This window comes from Amphibalanus amphitrite, unplaced genomic scaffold (genome assembly GCF_019059575.1).
Source record: "Amphibalanus amphitrite isolate SeventyFive unplaced genomic scaffold, NRLGWU_Aamphi_draft 000437F_arrow, whole genome shotgun sequence".
Lineage (NCBI taxonomy): Eukaryota > Metazoa > Arthropoda > Thecostraca > Balanomorpha > Balanidae > Amphibalanus > Amphibalanus amphitrite.
In genome coordinates, this window is record NW_024881931.1 from 28,129 (window position 1) to 47,500 (window position 19,372).

Consider the following 19,372-nt stretch of genomic DNA (forward strand, 5'->3'; position numbering starts at 1 on the left):
TTGCACCACTGGCAAACAAATCCACTGTCTGGCATGCTGCAGTGCTATTGGAACTCAAAATCATCTCAATGAAAACACTCCTGCTAAATTCCTTAAAGAGGCATTGCTATATTTTTCACACCTTGTAGCTCTAAAGTTTCGATGAACCTCACCGTGACCTGATCCCTGACGTGACCAGCGACACCATATGCCCGTGCCCCAGCGTCCCTCCTCCCCGTCCTGATCTCGTCCACGCAGCTCGACACGTGCCCTGGGGCTAATTCAGCAGCAGTTCCGTATACTGTCACCACCCAGGAGATCCGGATCAGGCGCAAAGCCGCCCAGGGGCTCGGGTTACGCCCCGGGATTATTCATGAATGGCTCATACAAGCTAGTTTCATGTCTTTGCATGACATAATGGGATGTGCTGTGAGTAAATGTAGACATCATTGCAGATTTAGCGGCATGGCTCATATAAACTAGATGGAGCGGATGCTTTGGAGAGGTTGTGCAAGAAAAATAATGGAATGGTGATCCCTGGATATATGCATGATCACATGATAAGCCTGCATGTCGTGCTCTTTAATGGAATTTACAGGGTCATTGAAAGTCATTTTCAGAGACCCCTATTTATGCAGCTGGTCACTAAGATATAATCTTACAGTGTTTCAAGACAGTGCCCATTTTAAGCAAACTAATTTAGGACAAAAGCAAAAATATTTGTTAGGTACATGTGATGTTTTATTGAGTCGAATGAAATAAATTGCTACCATAAAGCTAGCATAGCTTAAAACTTCTTTATACAAATGTTATGCCTAACGTCCAATTATCGATGCGGCTGAAACGCGAAACGCGAAGCGTTCTCACTCACAAAAGCATACCTAGTGACGGATATAAAATGCTCTTCCACCTGTTCTATGCTGTGTTTGAGGCATCACCAGAGCACCAAATCCAGTGCCTGCTTTCGGTATCACCGGTCTATTTTTACCATTCCCCTGAAATATCCGCGAGCTCTCGGCTACGGACGAGCCAGCGCCGGGTGGCTCGCGCTGTCGCCAGGAAATTGCCAGCGATCATCATCTCTGGGACGAGGAAAAGGTCTAATGGAATGCATATGTGTTATGGAAGCTCCGGCGTTGGTCTGGGTGTCGCGTTATCGCAGCAGGGTGGCCCACCCCGCGGAGCCGCAGCTCCAGATATCACCGGCTCGGCGCCGACGGCGGCTGCAGGTCAACACTCAACATTTCACGCTTTCCGCTCGAAAAGCTGCACACTGAAAATAAATTCACACCCGCTCCTGGTGTTTACACCTTTTTTGGAAATGTTTACACCCCACCGTTTTTGAGCACCTGCACAGGTGTAGTTTCAACACCAAGCTTTGGTGTAAGCATACACTGAATCCTGGTGTAACACCAGGCACATACACTGGCGTATGGCGTTAAATCACTGTAAGTACACCAGTTTGTGGTGCTACACGACGTCTTTACACCATAAAAAGGTGCTACACCATTAATTTGCACCTTCCTTACGGGTACAAAACAAATACCCTTACACCAATGTGTGGTGTTAGTAGCCAATTGGGTACACCCTCTTCCGGTGTTGTGAAGGAGATACACCGGTGTTTGGTGTAGCTGCAGCTCGATGAATTAATATATATATATATATATATATATATATATATATATATATATATATATATATATATATATATATATATATATATATATATATATATATATATATATATATATATATATATAATATACGTGTGCATGGGTCTGTGTGAACATATGTGACAAGTCCATATGGGTATACTGTGGCTTGCCTAGACCCCATACAAAGCAAAGCATTCCTTAAATAAAGACAATTTATTTTGTAACGTCCGAGACGAGCAATAAACAAATGTTATTAACAAAAATTGCGGCAACTGTGAGTGGCGCTTTCTCAAGTGCACGGGTGGTCACCGGACTCTGCTGACAACATACCAGACCAGACATTTATCTCACACTTATTTATCACACTTATTTATCACACTTATTTATCACACTTATTTATCACACTTATTTATCACTTATTTATCTCACACAGGGCTACGGAGTCGATGGATTTTCGGCGACTCCGACTCCGACTCCGACTCCGGCTTTCAAAAACCAGCTCCGACTCCGACTCCGACTCCGGGCAGAATTGTCGACTCCGACTGACTCCAACTCCCGACTCCGACTCCGCAGACCTAGCAGGGCTGCGGAGTCGACAGATTTTCGGTGACTCCGACTCCGACTCCGGATCGGGTTTCTAAAAGCGACTCCGACTCCGACTCCGACTCCGGTCACAACTGTCGACTCCGACCGACTCCGACTCCGACTCCGACTCCGACTCCGCAGCCATAAATCTCACACCACCTCCAGTCCCCACACAGCCCCGCATCACTCGACTCAAACTGAAGCGCGAATCAACACGCCGCCGTTCATTTGAATTTACGCATGTGCACGCGCAGCCTCTCGCGCTGGCCGGCGGCCGGCTGACCTTGAATCCAAGGCCATATCCGATCCATGGTAACGGTGCTAGTAACACCGTTTAGAGATCAATGAACTGGGAACTACACCATTGTGTGGCGTATGCGATATAACGTCTCTGTCACGGGGTGTTGATACCAAATGGTGGTGTTATTTATCCGTAGCGTCGGTTGGTCTGAGGTGGCATTGGTGTTAATTGTCGGTGTTGATTTTGAACACCGAGTAATTGCACCATTCTTCGGCGTTACACCCCACAGTTACACAGTTGAGTTGTGTTACACCCTACCAAAACGCCTCTCATTGGTGCTTTTTTTCGTGTCACCGGCACGCGAGTGTTAATTTATTTTCAGTGTGCGGATGCTTGGTGAGGATTTGTGGATTGTTGAGTGTTGGTGCATGCAGGTCTTGCCATTTGCCACGATGAATGCCGACTCTTACGCAGAACAGATTTATCACAACCGCTACCCTTTTGCTATTGCTATTGACCAGAGGTATTGTTCGAATCAATTTGTCACCGCTTTTCGACCTCGAGCTTTGACGGAGCCGCCCAGCATTGCACTAACAGCACGCAACGGGCACTGAATCAATACCACTTGACTGGAATCTAAATCACCATTGGCTGCAGTCTGCCGGGCCGCTCGTATATATCACTGCCAGACATCGGTCTTCATCCGTGACGTCCAAAACAAGCGGCCGCCGTCGGCTACCAAAACAAGCGCGCGAGCGCAGACCGGGCCGGGCCGTTCCCCTCTGCACACACAAAACACACGTCCCGTCACCGCTGTGTCAACTCCTCCTCCCAGCACTCTTATATGCGTCCCTCTCATCCATCCTCGGCCGTCCGAGTCCTCACTGTTCAGTCCTGCCCTCCCCAGTAACACCGGGCTTATGCACCTCTCAATCTCTGCGATCCTCCAGCTGTAAAAACGTGCGCGACCCGTCACTCCATCTATCCAGCCATCAACCGCCCTCTTATCTATCCACCCTGCCCCTGTCCAGCACTGAATACCGTCCAGGCCGTGGGGTGAGCGCACATCGCTCCATCAAAGGCCGCCTCGACACCTCTGGTGTCCCTGCTATCGTTCGATGGTCGACCGAAGACCAGGGCGCTCATCAGGCTTCTCCTGGTACCCAGAGAGGCGCCCAGCTCTCCAGGAGAGGAGCCCACTCCTCCCCCAGGGTCACGTCTTTCTCCGGGGTAGAGGCGGGTGTTCACGGCGCTGCCTAGGGGAGGGTGTCGGCGCTGGCAGCTGCACAATGGGCCGGGGAACGGTGCCGCATCGATGGCCTCTTCAGCGCTCCGGTACAGCCGCGGTCGGTCGGGCGGGTACAAAGGACCGCTGACGACCGGCTGATAGGGTGCCCAGAACGGAAAAATCGACACCCAGCAGATACACGATGGCGGGTAGAGCATATTTAGCCCGGGTAATGAGAATGACCTTTTCAAAGATGGCTGTTAAACCTATAGTTACAGTCAACTTCTATCCGTAATTCAGACAGAGCATAGCACATTCTATGATATTCCGAATGAAGCCTAACCTCACCGTCTCTCCTGCAGGAACTGCCTTGTTGGCCGCGGTCATCTGGTCAAAATCTCCGACTTCGGCATGAGTAGGAGTGTCTACGCCAACGACTACTACAAGATCGAGGGCCGGGCTATGCTGCCCATACGCTGGATGGCCTGGGAGTCCATCTTCTTGGTGAGTGTCACCACCACTGCGTTTCATTGTTAGACGATGGGACCTACATAACTCATCAATAATGTGTTGCACTTGCAGCTAGTAATGTTTGTTTGTATTTCCTACATAAGACATCATCAAACAAAGCGAAAGACACCAGCTCCAGCTCTTCGTTTGCACGACACATGCTCTCCAAGTTTCTGCATTTCCGCGCCCAGTGACAAAATATCGCCACCATTTCCGGTTCCCCACTCACCCTTTTTCCGGAAATGGCAGGCCATTGGTGCAGGCCGTTCCATTACACGACTCGTGTGACGTCATTATTCCCATACGTCATCCGAGCCAGCTGCCGCTCTAACCGCTCCTCCATAGATATCGGCCATAACGGCGCACTATGGCCGTCGGGGCTGTTTTTTCCGCGCGCCGAGCACGGGTCAACGACTTTATCGATTGCAAATTGCCTGCGTGGCGCGCCGGAGGTGCTAACAGCCCCACTAGGTCCGCGGGCCGTCCGAGGGGCTCATTCCCGGTATTTTATAGCCGTCGGAACAGACGCTGGTCGGCTCGCCAGACTGCGGCCGACGCAGATAAGTCGACCACACATTTGGCAGCCTTCGACAGGCCGGTCGGCAGTTTGGAAGAATATCGCTCCGTGTTCGCCGCGTGGCGCATGCGAGGCGATACTCGGCGCAGTCGTGGCCAGAACGAACAACTCTATTGGAGCGGGACCTATCCGGCAGTAGGTTACCATTATGGAGACGTGACTGCCAACGGGAAGCGGGCCGCCCACTTCGGCGGCGCCTGCTGGCAGTCGATGAGCCGAATCGGTGCTTAGTGAGGGCGAAATCACCTAATGGAGGCCGTCTGTAGCGGCCGGAGTGCGCCGGTATGTCAGTTGCCGGCGGTACGGTACTGCTGACCGGTCACTGGGGCATTGTAATGGTCCGGCGCCGGTCTCCCGGGCTGCTACTGCCATCAGCGCCCGGCAGCACGCTATTAGTCAACTGCGCAGAGACAGCAGACACAGAATGTCAATATACGTTGGACTGAGGTATGCGGACACCGAGGCATGGAATCGTGCGGGTTATTGGTAGCCTGCTTGAATGAAACATAATTGTGTTTACATATTTGTCTCTTAGACCACTAATCAATACGGAATTACTAGAACAATGGTCTTCAACCATTGTGCTGCCAACGACAGCTATTACTCTTGTTGACGATCATCCAGTCATTATTTTCGTGAGTTATACCAGGCATGCAGACGCCGCTCGTATGGTCGAGTAGTATTTGCTGAAGCATTTCTCATTCGCCATCGTGACAATGACGTAGTGAAGATGATCGCCCGAGCTGGTGTATGCAAGTGCATGTCCCAAAGTATAGCCTGGCCTGACATTGGGAGCAGTTGTGTTTCTATGTAAAATAACTTTCCTTCAGAAATTATGAAATCAAGACTGATAATGTAATTGACCGTATAACCAGTCACTGTGCAGTGTGCAGCTCCCCAGTCTCCTCATTCCGACTCTGCCGGTGACTAGTACTTCCCAACACCTACTTCTGGCAATGTGTTTCTCACTCTCCCGTCTCTCGGCAGGGTAAATTCACCACCAAGTCGGACGTGTGGTCGTTCGCGGTGACCCTGTGGGAGGTGCTCACCTACGCCCGACAGCAGCCGTACGAGGAGCTGTCCGATGAACGGGTCATCGAGGCACTGGCGAGACTCTACCACAACGACGCACAGCAGGTGAGAAAAACATATGTGGAGAATAGACAGCGCCGATGCAAACTATATCGCAGACTATACTGGTGGGACTGGAGGCACCTACGACGATAACTCGGTTGTTGTTGTTTTGTTTGGTGTTGTTGCTGTTTTTGTGGGACTCGTAGAGCTCACAGAAACTTTCAGAGAAGTTTATACATTATCGCAGCATATGACTTGCACCTGCGTTTCTTGTTACCGGTGTTTGGCAAGGGGGAACGGCTCTCTTCTGTACGACAGCCTTTTCTCTCGCGAAGTGCTCTTGCATTGAACGAGGTGTGCGTATGATATCCGATTACGGCGGCCGGTGTCACTTTATTACCACACGAGCCGGGAATTTTATGCCGACTATCGTTGGCGGCACTTTCCCTGTCATCTGCCAGACGCCTGCTTGTTGCTCTTCCGCACTCCCACGGGCGCTCAAAGTTGCCTGACAGCGCCCCGGGCTACCATTTCTGACGGCATTCAGCGCGACGGCTAAAAGGTTTCTCTCCATTCGGCGGTGCCGCTGTGCGTTTTTATCGTTCTCCAGTGCCGCCCCCACTTGGCTCGGTCCAACTACCGGCTGATCCCGTCCCGGTGAGAGCTCGTATCAAATCGAGCCTCGCTCCGTGGGCCGATGCGCCATGACGGAGGCCTGGAGGCGAGCCAGGCCGCGCGACAGAGCGATTCACGGCGGCACAGAGAGCCGAGAGTTATCTAAGCGGGACAGAGCCGCGTCATAACTCCTCTGCCGTAAATTTGCTAGTCAAGAGTTGTCTGATTTATTTGAAATGCGTACTAACTACAAAGTCGCCTGAATATGCAGTGTGACATCATTTTACACACAAATTAAGCCGATGGTCGTTGAAGAAATGATTCCGTCCAAAATGACGAACGCAATGTGTAGAACAAATTGTGATGACAGTCTGCAGTGCATAGTCATCAAATAGCTTAATGTCAGACATTTTCTACGAGCTGATTCACGTTGACAGAGCGGCAATGTCTGAGAATAGTAGAGACGGTGTTCAGGTCACGGAACAACTTCAATGAGTGGCTTGGGTCGCCGCCCGGAGCCTGGGGTAGAGGCAACAATTCTTCCACGTTGGACAGTTAATGTTCAGTGCTGCGGTGCCAAACAGTGGGTACGGAAGGGGGCCTCACGAACAGCGCAGCTGGGCACGACACACCACGACAACGGCTGTACAACATGGGACGGTACGAGTGACATGAACAGCACATTCAGCAGTCGGCAGTGCTAGCCGCGCACTGCACATATGGCGCTTCCACCGGGCACGGCGCAGCCCGGGGACCTCCCGAGAGCCACCACCGCTGCTGCTGGGCCCGGCGAGCCCTGTCCAGATGGCCGGTCGCGCACCCCGGCCCCAAGAGACCGTCTCTCTCGCCATCGCAGCGCTGCCACCACCACATAAAACAAAATTATGGAGATTCTGTCCGGCGACACGGGCCGCGGGCCGTCGGCGGCTCGACAGGGGAGCGTCGGGGCCGTCGGGGCGCCTCAGCTGATTTGATATGGCCGCCGCCGGGACCGGGGAGCCGGTAACGACAGGGGCGCGCGCCTAATGATATTTGTATACCGGCGGCATTGATGGAACAATGCATTAGCGCTCGGCCCAGCCCGGCCCGAGAACTAACGGGATAAAGACGCCGGGGCGGGTTAGCCTCCCGTGGGTTCGCTCGAGAGGGTTTGTGGCCGGCCGCAAAACTGGTCGATAATCGTTACCACCTGGAGGGCTGCGGATCAGAAGGAAATCGAGAGAGCGAGGGCGAAACAAAGCTAGGCGACTTCGGTTCCAGACACGTTTGGATGTGTTCGAAGTTTTATACAAAACTGCATAAAAATTGAAGGCTCTATCAAGTACTGGCTGCCCCACTGCCCCCAGCTAGCCATTTCTCGGATATGAATCAACCCTGATCATTTGCAGCAATGGCTGCAGGTTCGCGAATGCGATGAAAGAAACAGAGACGTGGATGTGGGGAGTCTTTTCTTGGAGAGCTTTCATTCATTTTGTACAACAGAGCGCCCACCGGGGAATAAATATTGGAAAGTAATGTGGATAAATGTGACTGCATTCGTCGAGATCTGCAGCTAACCGCTCCCTTCATGGCCCTCCTGACTGGCGGTGGCTCGTATGGCGCCAGCTGCCAGTGGAGCCTTTGCCGTGTCGGTACCGGGGCGGCAGTGTGTCCCATGGGGACCAGACCAACTGAGCTATCGGCACCGGCCCCGGTCCCCGGTCCCCGGTCCTCGATCCGGTCTGGTCTGGTCCGGTCTATCGACCGCGACGAAAGCGACGCACGGACAGCGGAGGCCAAAACGGTGCAAAGCGGCAAACGCTGCATGTTGGTACAAAGGCGAAGCGATGTACTGAATGGAAGTGCGTTGGTTTCTTCACAAGTGATGGGCAGCGGATCTATAATGGAGGCACGTGTAACGACTAACGACATATTTGACAGGTCTTTAGACCCTACGTATTTGTACGATGCATGTATTTACCTGTGAAGAAGAGCTCTTTGTTTTTGTGTTACCTTTAGGCTTTAGCGTTTGGAAGTTTTTAAGCCTGACGGCTGATAGTGCGTTCATACCAGTTCCACTGGTGTGAGGTAGACAGCAACAGGGTAGCTAAGACGCGCTATACGTGGGTGTTTGAATGAGGTGTTTTGAAACTTATCCAGCTCCGTTTTCACGCTCCACGGAGTTCTTTGATGAGTTGGACGCCGCGGAAGACTCGCACGACGCCGGCCTTCGCACGCGTATCGCGGCCGAATCTTCTGGCAGTGGACCCTGAGCCAAGGATAACTGGTGGTGTGATATCTCATTATTGGCCTGCCATTTTTAAGCCGGCACGCGTACTGCAGCTGCCCGTTTCAGATATCCCTGAGGCTTTGTGTTGTCACGGGCGGAGGATGACATCATGAGATGGATTATTTCTATAGATACCTATCTGATGCGTTAGATTGGATAGGTGTTTTTGACCCGTTGCAGTTAATTGAAATAGTGGTCATGAAAACGTTATGATACATAAGGGCTCAACATAATGGGAAACTACGCATGTCGCGCGTGCTGGGACCTTCTGCTTCCGATTTAATGGCATCCAACTTCTCTCACTTCGATTCCGGCACCGCTGGTATGGCAATGGCAAGCATCAGTGCCGCATGCGTGCGCAGTAGTTACACCATGCAGCTAATGCATTCCGCTGGCCTTCTAGACCCGCCAGGCCGGTGCTGTCGGCAGTGGCGGCACGGGCTGTGAATTATCGCCCTGTCGTCATTAGCACCAGCCACCGGTAATGGCCCATTGATGTATCGAATTACCAGCGATCCAAACACTGCCGCGCTGCCGGCTCAGGTAGCCGACGATACAGGGTGTCGGCTAGCAGCGGTTGGTGGAAGGTGGAAGATGTCCAGGGCTATCGCCGGGTGTCCCTGTGGATAATCTTGTCACAAGACTCGTCAGCCGACTGTCGTCGTCAATATTTTCCGTATCAGCGCGGGGACGATTAATGAACAGGTCACATTGGTTCTGGCGCGCCTCATCTAAGATTCAGCACGTCCCACGGTAGCTCCCACGGGCAGCGGTGCACTTAGCGCCCCCACCTGGTCCATTGTCGTCCTACAGATATGACACACGACACCTCCGACACCTCTGACACCTCTGACACCCACCGACCCGGCGCTGGAGACCCCTGCCGCCGGCGATAGCCGCTCTGACCCCTCGTAATGTGAGCTGACCCGTCGGCGCGATATCGCCACCTGAGAGGGCAGAGACTCTCCTGGGAGCTGCGTCGGCCTCTCCCCTGTCTGCGGTCGGCGGCTCCCCTCGCGCGTGTCTGCGGCCCGGTCCTTGGAGACCGTCTCCCTCGTCCCGGACCGTTGTTGGATGGCACCTCGTCTCGCGCGGCTATCGGCCGGGGAAGAGGCGGTGTATCGTGTTTGTTCCCGGGCGCCGAGCCGGTAATGCCTCCGCCGGAGCGTGTCGTCGCCTGTTTGCCCAGGTCGGCGGCGGTGTTTGCCGTGCGCGGGATGGCTGGACGAAGACGTCTCGGCCGGCCGGCGGACCGCCTGTAAAGAGCGCCGTCCGCGACTTTACGAGGCGCCGCCGCCGCCCGGGTGGCGTCGTGGCGTGACCGCGCTGCGGCGAAATGAACGCACACGGAATGGTGTGGGAGGCTCTTACGGTATTAAATCGCCCAGAAGATGAATTCCTCGTTTTCCGAACGGTGACAGTGCTCAGGTGGCACGGGTCTCCCGCAGATGGAGTAATATCGCTAAAGTAGTAGCTCCCTCATTCGAAGTAACTTCTGTTACGTTCTTTTCGTACAGGTCAAACCGGTGACTCGTGAACAATGGACGTGTGTGTTGCGTTGTCAGTTGTAAGTACAACTCCTCCCCTTACCATGGATGGCCAGACATGTGACAATTGACGTGCCACCTGAAGTGTGACAGCTCGCTTCCCTTGTGTTGCAGGTGTTCCTGCCCCAGCCGCACGATTGTCCGAGAGAAATCTACGACCTGATGCTCGAGTGCTGGCGCCGAGACCCGATGGACCGGCCAAACTTCCGCGAGATCCACCTGTTCCTGCAGCGGAAGAACCTCGGCTACCGGAACGAGAACGGCTCGTGATTCGGTCGCGCGTAGTCACGAGATGCCAGGGCCCGCCCCGTTAGGGAGGGGACCCTCGCCGGTGCTTACTCGCGCGCCGAGAACCGTGCACGGCCAGAGGTGGCGCCATCCTTCTGTGATATATCGGTGGGCAATACGACTGGGACGAGTCCCGAGGCTGCTAGTCATTGCATGGGACGCGCCCCAGGCGACTTCACGAGCCCCTGCCAACCCGCCAGACGCCTAAACGAGCGATGCTGGAGCCCAACTGACCGGAGGTGAACGGACAAAGCCCCGTGGTGACCGGGATGTGCTCCTCGATGTTGGGGCGGGCACGGGACATCTGACGCCTTGGGTCGCCTCAGGCGATGTCTGGGTCGCGTCAGGGTCAGGAGTCATGTCAAGAACCAGTGACCCCGTGAGCAGAACTGAGGGCCTGATCGGGATGAGGGCCTGCGTTGGGACGACAAGATCGTGAGCTTGTGCGGAAACGAACGCCGAAATGGTGATTGACGAAGCCCAAGCAAATATGGGCAATTGAGAAACTGGCGTGAACTGAACTTGACGTGCACCGAACCGCTGCCTGTTCTTTGTACAGTTTGATAGTGTTTCTACGTGTACCACCGTGCTTCATACAATTGGCAAGAGCTGAATGAGATTGCTTTTAGTGCCTGTGTCATTTTATATGCTGAACTGTGATTATTAATAAACATATCCATGCGATACTGTATGTGCTTTGATATACACTTCCAGGACCAGTTAATTTCCAATCGTGTAACTGCGTGCATTGTAGGTCCCGATTTCCTTAACCCGCGCCCGGCTGGGGGTCCTGGATTTCCACGCCCTGCTGGGGGGGGGGGGTGTTTGAACACCCCCCCTTGTAACTCGGCTCCTGGGCCACGTAGCGATACGCGGAAGGCGGCGTTCGAAAGAGCGTCAAAAATAATGACGAAATCACTTCGGTCAATTTTTTGGTCAGGTCAAAGGTCAGGTCACCAGAGGTCATTGAAGGCAAAATTTCGCCGATTTCCAGGTTGAATGTCGAAAATTTCCAAGAAGCCGACGCATAACTCGAGAACCAATAGAGCTACAGCGCCGCGGAAAAGCGCATTCGATAGCCCTATTAAAGCCCTTTCTGAGTAATTCTCCCAGATTTGACCTAACGTCAACGGTTTTGCCTGCAGGGGGCAAAAACTGCAAAAATAGCCGATTTTTTCGGAAACAGTTTTTCTGCAATAACTTTTGACCCAAGCATTTTACGAGCTTACTTTTACCGGCATTGTGTTCCTCTCGTCAAGACGCATCGAATGAACTACAAGTTGACCTTGAAAGGTCAACTTGAAAATTTGACCTCAGGTCAAGGTCATGACCTGACCGGAAAGGGTCATGTTGCATATCAGTCGATCCGTATCGTCGGGCTGAACACATCTAAGGCGTTTTCATCGCTCTAGCATGCCTCTATCAAAAGTTATTTGCGAAAAACTGTTAGATACCATTCGTGACCTAAGATGACCTCAGGGCATAAACAAGGGTCACGGACACCATTTTCATGTTCAGTGTGTCTAAACCACTTGTAATTCGGTGTTTGGGAGTGTTTATAATGTCTTTTGTCCAAAAGAGGCGCATTTCAATTTTCTCCCATTGACTTATAATGGGGAGGTCGCAAAATTGACCTGACCTTAGGTCATCGATATCAAAATTCTGAGATACACATTTCGTACATGCTATTGCTCTTAGCAATCGCTGAAAGTTTCAAAGCGATCGGTCACTCGGTGTAGCTATGACAGACATTGAAACTTTTTATGAGGTGAGGTCACTTCAAGTGACCTGGTGACCTGACCTTGAATGACCTTGGTCTGAAATTTTCACAACATGTGTAGAATTGATGTATGATAAGGTGTACCAAAAACGGCGGCGCTCCGCGCCGCCGTTTTTGAGATATTCGCGAAAAACCACAGGGGGGGGTATTCAAACACCCCCCCCAGCAGGGCGCGGGTTAAAAAGCGATTGCAAACATGTGTGTGATGTCCATAGATCTAGGAATGTTACCGAGATGTACATAAAGAGGTCTATATGATGTTTGCTAAGCCGTAAACGGTACACAAGGCACGCTGTTGCACATTTATACCTTTGTGTACATTGGCATTGATTATGTAGGTAGTTGATTGGTTGCCGAATTTATCATTAGTTTATGTCAGCATTTTATTTGTTACGATTGCTAGGCCTTTTATCTTATTTGCTAAGATTGTTACGCCTTTGAGAATCCTCTCAACCAATCTTTTGTTTATTTTTTTTCACGTTAATCGTGCTAAAATATATCCGGCTTTTGAAATTTAATCACTGCAAATACCATTTCCTCTGACTCTGGACGGGCAAAATGATTTCACAAAGTGGCAAACACTTCAGCACTTTTAAGCTGAGAGCTTTTCAGGGTGACGCGCGCGCGACGTCTGGCGCTGGGTGGATTTCTGTCTCCGGTGGCGGTGGCGGATTCTCCAGCCCGTACTGCGTCATTCTTCCAGACCTGATGACGGCCGGTCGGCGGCCGCGGGCTGCCGCTTTTAATCAACTTCGAAGTTGCCACGTCTTTGTATTAATTAATGAGAAAAGGAGGATGAATATGTGACGGCAGTGTGGCTATTTCTAGCATGAGACGGTGACAGTGAAGTGGTGAAAAACTGCTTCTCTTTATCAGTCATATAAGTCGAGGGCCCAAACATATCTGCATAGTATATACCGGGACCATCAGGCACCTTTTTCTTTTCTTTTCATTCCTATCAAATCAGTCCCACGGCTTCCGTCCCATAAACACAACACTAACGTGGCTCTAACCTCCCCAAACCCTTCTAGCAGCCCTTCCGCCGCAAAGCTGCAATTTGTTTTCAATGAAGCCATCGACCGGGCCCTGGGGGACTGCCGGACGGTGGCGGGGCTTGTGCGTGCCTGCGCGAGCCCGCGGCAGGAGAGAAGGACTCTCCCTCGCCTCGGGCCGGCCTGGACCCGTCGCGCCCGACCCGGCCCAGGACTGATTTGATTTGATATGATCACGGCCGTTCCGGCGAATGGATTGCGCTATAACTCTGGTCGTGGCTGAGCCTACGTCGTCGCCGGCTTAGTGTCTCCATTATCTGGCGCTGGGGCCGATTTGTGTCTCCATATAGTGACAAGATAGGGGCGGATTCACGCGTAATGTGAGGCGAAAAAGACGCGCCCAGAGTTTAATGGCATCAGACACATCAGTAGAGAGGCAGTGTGCCGACGGTTATTTGAGGACATGCAAGAGACCACCGCTCAGAATGATGAAATGGTCCGGTTGAATCATCTGCGCAAGTTTTATGAACTGGTGATAAGCAGGCGTCACCTTGTAATTTAATGTCCCATTATACAACTACATAGACGACAAAATGAGACCATTGTTCATTAATTTGTTGTATCGATGAAATATTCCCGACTAATTGATTCGGCTATATCATTTCCGCACATGAACTGATTGATATGTGGATTCGCTCGCCCTCATGATCTTTATAAGGCCTGCACCGGCCGACAACCAACAATTTCCACATGTCAATTCAAGCCCATTTAATTTAAGCCCAGTTCCTCACAACGTATCCAAGCCCACATACCCAATTGATGAGATGGCTCGACGTTGCATCCTACTCAGATGTATCAGAACAATTTCTTTTGAACTGACTTATGAGGTATTGTATAGACAAAAAACAACGGTTAGTATGAAATATGGACAATGGAGAGTGTTCGGGGCCCATTCCGGGGTTTGATGACAATGTGTTGCCCCCTCCCCCTCCCCCGATGTATCTGTAAACTATAGCTAACCCAGCTGCAGGCAATGTTCCTCTAACCCTGCCGACGGCCTGTTGACTGTCATTCAGTCCTCCCTCCACCCGCGCTAGTCCAGTCCGGTCACAAAGCCCATCTGCCCCCGGACCGGTCAGCATTCAGCCGTCTGTCGTCCGGTGTCGGTCCAAAGCTGACCGCCCGCTCCGGACCAGTAATTGTCCACCGGGGGGTCCTCGGCGCAGCGGTCCACCTGCGGGGTGTCCCGGGGGGACAAAGACCGCGAGCGCGCCGCTGTCACCCTGCGCGGGTGTAAATCACCCCTCCGTGCACCCCGCGCCGCGCGACACCCCACGCCCAGCTCCCAGCGATGCTCCGCATTCCACGCCCCGGCAGCGACAATTACAAATTTAAAGGCGCTTTGCGTTTTTGTGGGAGCTTTTTGTGGGCGCCTCGTAACGACAGGAGCGGGGAGGGGAGAGAACGGGACGGGAAGGGATTGGATGACACGCCTATACTGTGGTGGTGGACGCCCCAAAGTCAGGAAGTTACATTTATCACGACTTCAGAGCTCAGACCGTTGAGGGATCATTAGAATCTGAGACGAACGGGCGGCTAGTGACCTGGGATCTGCCAGAAATGGTCCTTGAGTCACCCATGGCTCAGTTCTGGGGCTATTCTATTCCCGCAGTGACCCTCCCGCCTGCAGGTCATCAGATGCTGCTCCAGGCACTCCTACCTATTCTCGGTGACGATGTCATATATCCCGCCCGGCTGGTGCTGTGATCAACCGGGCGTCTTATGGCGTATCTGGCGCAGCCCACAACGCTCAGGTATATGGGGCAATTTTCTACGTTGAGTGGGTGCTGTGGCGGGCAATCTCGCCCAGTGTTCCAATAACAGAGCGTGTTGGGGCTGTACCGCGGTCGCTGGATATACATACACATATCCATCGGCACGCACAGACCTTCCGCATATTGGACCTGGCTCGGTGGCTGGCCCAGATGAGCGATCGACCGCCCTGCACCGCGCACGCTGTCACCAACAGACACTGCCGTTCGGGCGATACATATACCTACATGTGCGGTGTATTACCTATCCACCGCACGGCAGTCGGGCGATACATGGCCACCGCACGACCGATACATACCCGCCGAATGGGGAAGGACCGACCAGAGATACACCCAGGCTGCGAACAGGGGAGGCTGGACGATACACCTAAATGTAAACGGTGGATGTTAGGCGATATACACCGAAAGCAGACATAGCAGCCCACAGTGCTACCTATCTGATACCATCGATCACGACAGGAGCCAACTAGTGCGAGGGGTTGGTGCGCGAAATGCAATTATTGAATCAAATAAACAATCAAGATGTATTCCGGAGAGCTCCCGTTTTCAGCGTTTGTGAGGCGCGACCTGCCCGACGCGGGCTGCCTCAGCCGACAGCCACTCAGCCAGAGAGATGCAGCGTGTCCGGCCTGGCAGCGATGCCTGACGCCGTGTCCAAGGACGGAGTCGCACCCATCCATCACAGCAGTGAGACGGCCCAGAGACACAGAGCTGCCTGGGTATGAACGTAGCGCCAGGCTGTCACAAGGCACACTTCTTCAGTGGAGGAATGAGAATGAGGGAAATGCACAGATTTTTACGACAAACGGAGCCAAAGCTGGGAGATTCATCCCTAGACAAACCATTCGTTGATTCTCTGGTATGTACGACTATTGACTGTGCTACTTCATGAGCCGGCTCGCCTCAGCCAAATCATATTGTGAGCCAAACTTGGTATCACCCAACCACCAAATTAGCAAACCATCCGGCGAATTTCTCCCAGAGACTCCCCATAAAACCGTCTCCCACCTCTCAGCTATGGATAGTCTCTTTTAATTAAGTTCCGGATGACTTCTCCAGGCGGAGATCTTAACGATTCGGCACGGAAGCTGTGCTGGCTCGTCAGGCTGATGACATTTGGGTGACGTGTGACGTTTAGACATTTGCATTAGTTAACTCAGGTCAAACAGGCTCGAGACCTGTGAAACATGGCAAAATGTCAGACACTCGGTCACGGATACTCTGGAGGGAGACTGGTGAGGCAGATGTCAACTCGCTGTGTCGGGTGGATGTGAGAGATGTCAGGTCGCTGTATCTGATGTAAGTAATGTCAGAGCTCTGTGTCGGAAGCTGTGAGAGATGTCAGCTCGTTGTGTCGGGTGTGAGATTATTATCTCGCTGTGTCGGGTGTGAGAGATGTCAGGTCGCCGCAACGCCTCTGTGAAGGATGTCAGCTTGCTGGGTCTTGTGACTGATCAGATAGATGTCAGGTGGTTGTGCCCTGCGTGAGAGATGTTTGCTGATGCTTCTTGGCCATCATGTGAGATATCTCAGTTTGTTGTGTCGGGTGTGAAAAATCTCACTCAGCTCGATGTGTCGAGCGTGAGGGATGTCAGCTCGCTCTCTGTGCCGTCTTTGAAGGACGTCCGCTCGTCCTGTACCGTCTGTGAGAAATGTTGGCTCACTGTGTTGGGTGTGCGATATCTCCGCTCGCTGTATGGATGTGAGAGATGTCAGCCTGCTCTCTGCCCTCCGTGAGAGATGTCAGCTCGCTGTATCTGGTGTGAGAGATGTCAGCCTGTTCTCTACCGACTGTGAGAGATGTCAGCTCACTATCTGCCGTCTGTGAGAGATTTCAGCTCGTTCTCTGCCCTCCGTGAGAGAAGTCAGCTTGTTGTACCGTCTGTGAGAGATGTCAGCTCACTCTGCCGTCTGTGAGAGATGTCAGCTTGCTGTATCTGGTGTGAGAGATGTCAGCCCGCGCTCGGCCGACTGTGACGGATGTCAGCTCGCTGCGTCACCCGCTAGCATCCATCACCACTCGCTGTGATTTACACTCACACGCGGCCGGCCATAAATTGATACCGCCTACTCGACGCTGACAAAAATATGAGACGACGTGTCAAATTCAGATTTAGGGGACAGGCGGGAAGAGAAATCCGATGGAATGCCAAGGAATGGTGTGGCTGAAAAGTCAGCCTACCAAAACGACGAAACGCTCGCTTATGGTTGTTTTTAGTTATCATACAGAATGTTCGAATTACGAGGAGTAGATCCACTTGGGAAAATCCCCCTAACCTCCTCAAGGGTGAAGGGAAATGAATTCGTTTGAGGGAGCTTAGCTGTTGGGGTAATTCAGCCTATAGAGCACAACTGGATGAGCCGATCAGAGTATGTAGATACCTAAAATTTGTCGATAGTGGAGTCAAATTATGTAGCTCATCAATTCTGTAACCAGGCGCCACCAACATGAGAGCAAACGGTTGCAACAACCAAATCCACCACATAACATTTCGCTAATCGCCTCCAGGCTCCAGGAGTTCCTTCTTCCCTCCCATCCTTGCATCCAGCGCCTCTCACTTAAATGAACCATCGGAGCGTGCGCCGGGGAGCCAGGGAGCGCCGATGAGAACAAATCGCAATCAACTCCGGCCGGCTCCTCTAACTCGCGCCGACACGAGCCGGGGGCGCGCCGCCCGAATACCGAATCATCCCGGCGGCGTGTTTTCTGCGCGAGGCATTTTCAGAGTCGTATTTTGTGCCCTGTAGTTGCTGCGGCACTCATTGTTCGCCGTTTGGCTGAGTAAAAAGAGCACCGCAGAGTCTGAACGGTCACCGAGGCCATTCGACGGGCACGTGACATGTGGCGATGGCTTCCGCGTACAAACGAGCGCTCTGCTCGTGGCAGGGTGAGCTGCGCTGCATTGAAAACACCCCTGGTATGTCGTAAATTGGACCCGTGCACATCTGTCACAGATCAGTGAATGTTGAATGGTCTGAGATGGATGATTGAAATTGAATAGAACGTGCCGCGCACATATCGACACCTTTTTTAACCCCACATCTGCTCTCCCGTGAATTTCCGGGAGGCACGAAAGATGTCCTTTTAAAAGTGTCCAATCGTCCGATCCTGATCAAATATGTGTGTTCGTAGGCCTGTTCTGGTATTGCTTTATCTGCCAAGACAGACAAACTTGAGAAAAATCGAGTGATTGTACCTTTTTTGAAGGTCTCTAACCAACTTGTCTGAAATTCACCGGAGAACAAATGTGGGGTTTAAAAAAGAAGGTGTCGATATATGACATGCGTGTCAAAATATAGCCAGTTCTGAAGTATGTTTAATGTTTGGCTTGTCTTCATCGGGCTGAGTGCTGACCAGCATCGAAACGTTTGTAACGCATCAAAGCATGTCCATATGGTAGAGTGTTATCATTTGGGAAGTGCTGAGAACGTTCTTTAATATTCACCCTCTTTTATAATATCAATTAGATGCAAATCACAATCCAACACCCAGCCTCCTCGGTATACCCCCTTACCTCGTTTGGGTGAGGTGGCGGACACTTTTTTGTGGCAGACAGCGGACAACGGACAACGGGGGGAGCAGACAACGGACGGCATGCAAGGAACAGCGGACAGAAGGCAACGGTTAGCGGACTGCGGACATCGGACTGCACACAGCGGACAACGGACAACGGACAACGAACAGCGGACAGCGGGCAGCAGAGAACGGTTCCTCGGCCATCCGGGGACCGGACACGGCCGTCGGCGCGGCGGCCATCCCAACAATGCCGCCTCTGTCGCCGTCCGTCGGACTCGACGCGGCGGACACAAAGACGGCGCCCTCCCCGTCGGCGCCGACGGACAGACTCCAGTCGTCGGCACCCAGACGAGGCGTCAAAGAGAGAGGAAGAAATCCGAGACCGAGGAGAGAGCTAATCCGCGGTTATTTGACAGCGACTGGATGGCTACTGAGAGGTAAGTGATTGGTGTAATTACGGAATGAGTGCTACCACAAGTGTTGTGTGGCAAATTACACGAGATTTATTGGGGATAAGTGTCACGTTGTGTGTTGTTTTGGGATGAATGGAGAGTGGAATCCCTTCTTCATCTACATTGATTACCCACTCAAGCTTCCTCCAGTGTCAAGATTGTTTACATAAGTGCCAATCTTTACTCTGGCTCAAATCGATTGATGCAAGACATGTTTACATGTCTTTGATT

General features: G+C 52.3%; 1 protein-coding gene across 1 annotated transcript in view; it reads left to right on the forward strand.

Annotated features, from left to right (window-relative positions):
• LOC122391436 (discoidin domain-containing receptor 2-like) overlaps positions 1-11,252 on the forward strand; it is a gene marked incomplete at its 5' end in the record, with an annotated part of 34,430 nt that extends 23,178 nt beyond the window's left edge. Inside the window, 3 exons of the mRNA XM_043385339.1 lie at positions 4,051-4,192; positions 5,763-5,912; positions 10,395-11,252. Of these exons, the coding sequence (XP_043241274.1) occupies positions 4,051-4,192; positions 5,763-5,912; positions 10,395-10,550 (448 nt within the window). The remainder of the gene's footprint in view (positions 1-4,050; positions 4,193-5,762; positions 5,913-10,394) is intronic.
• Between the last annotated feature and the right edge of the window lie 8,120 nt (positions 11,253-19,372).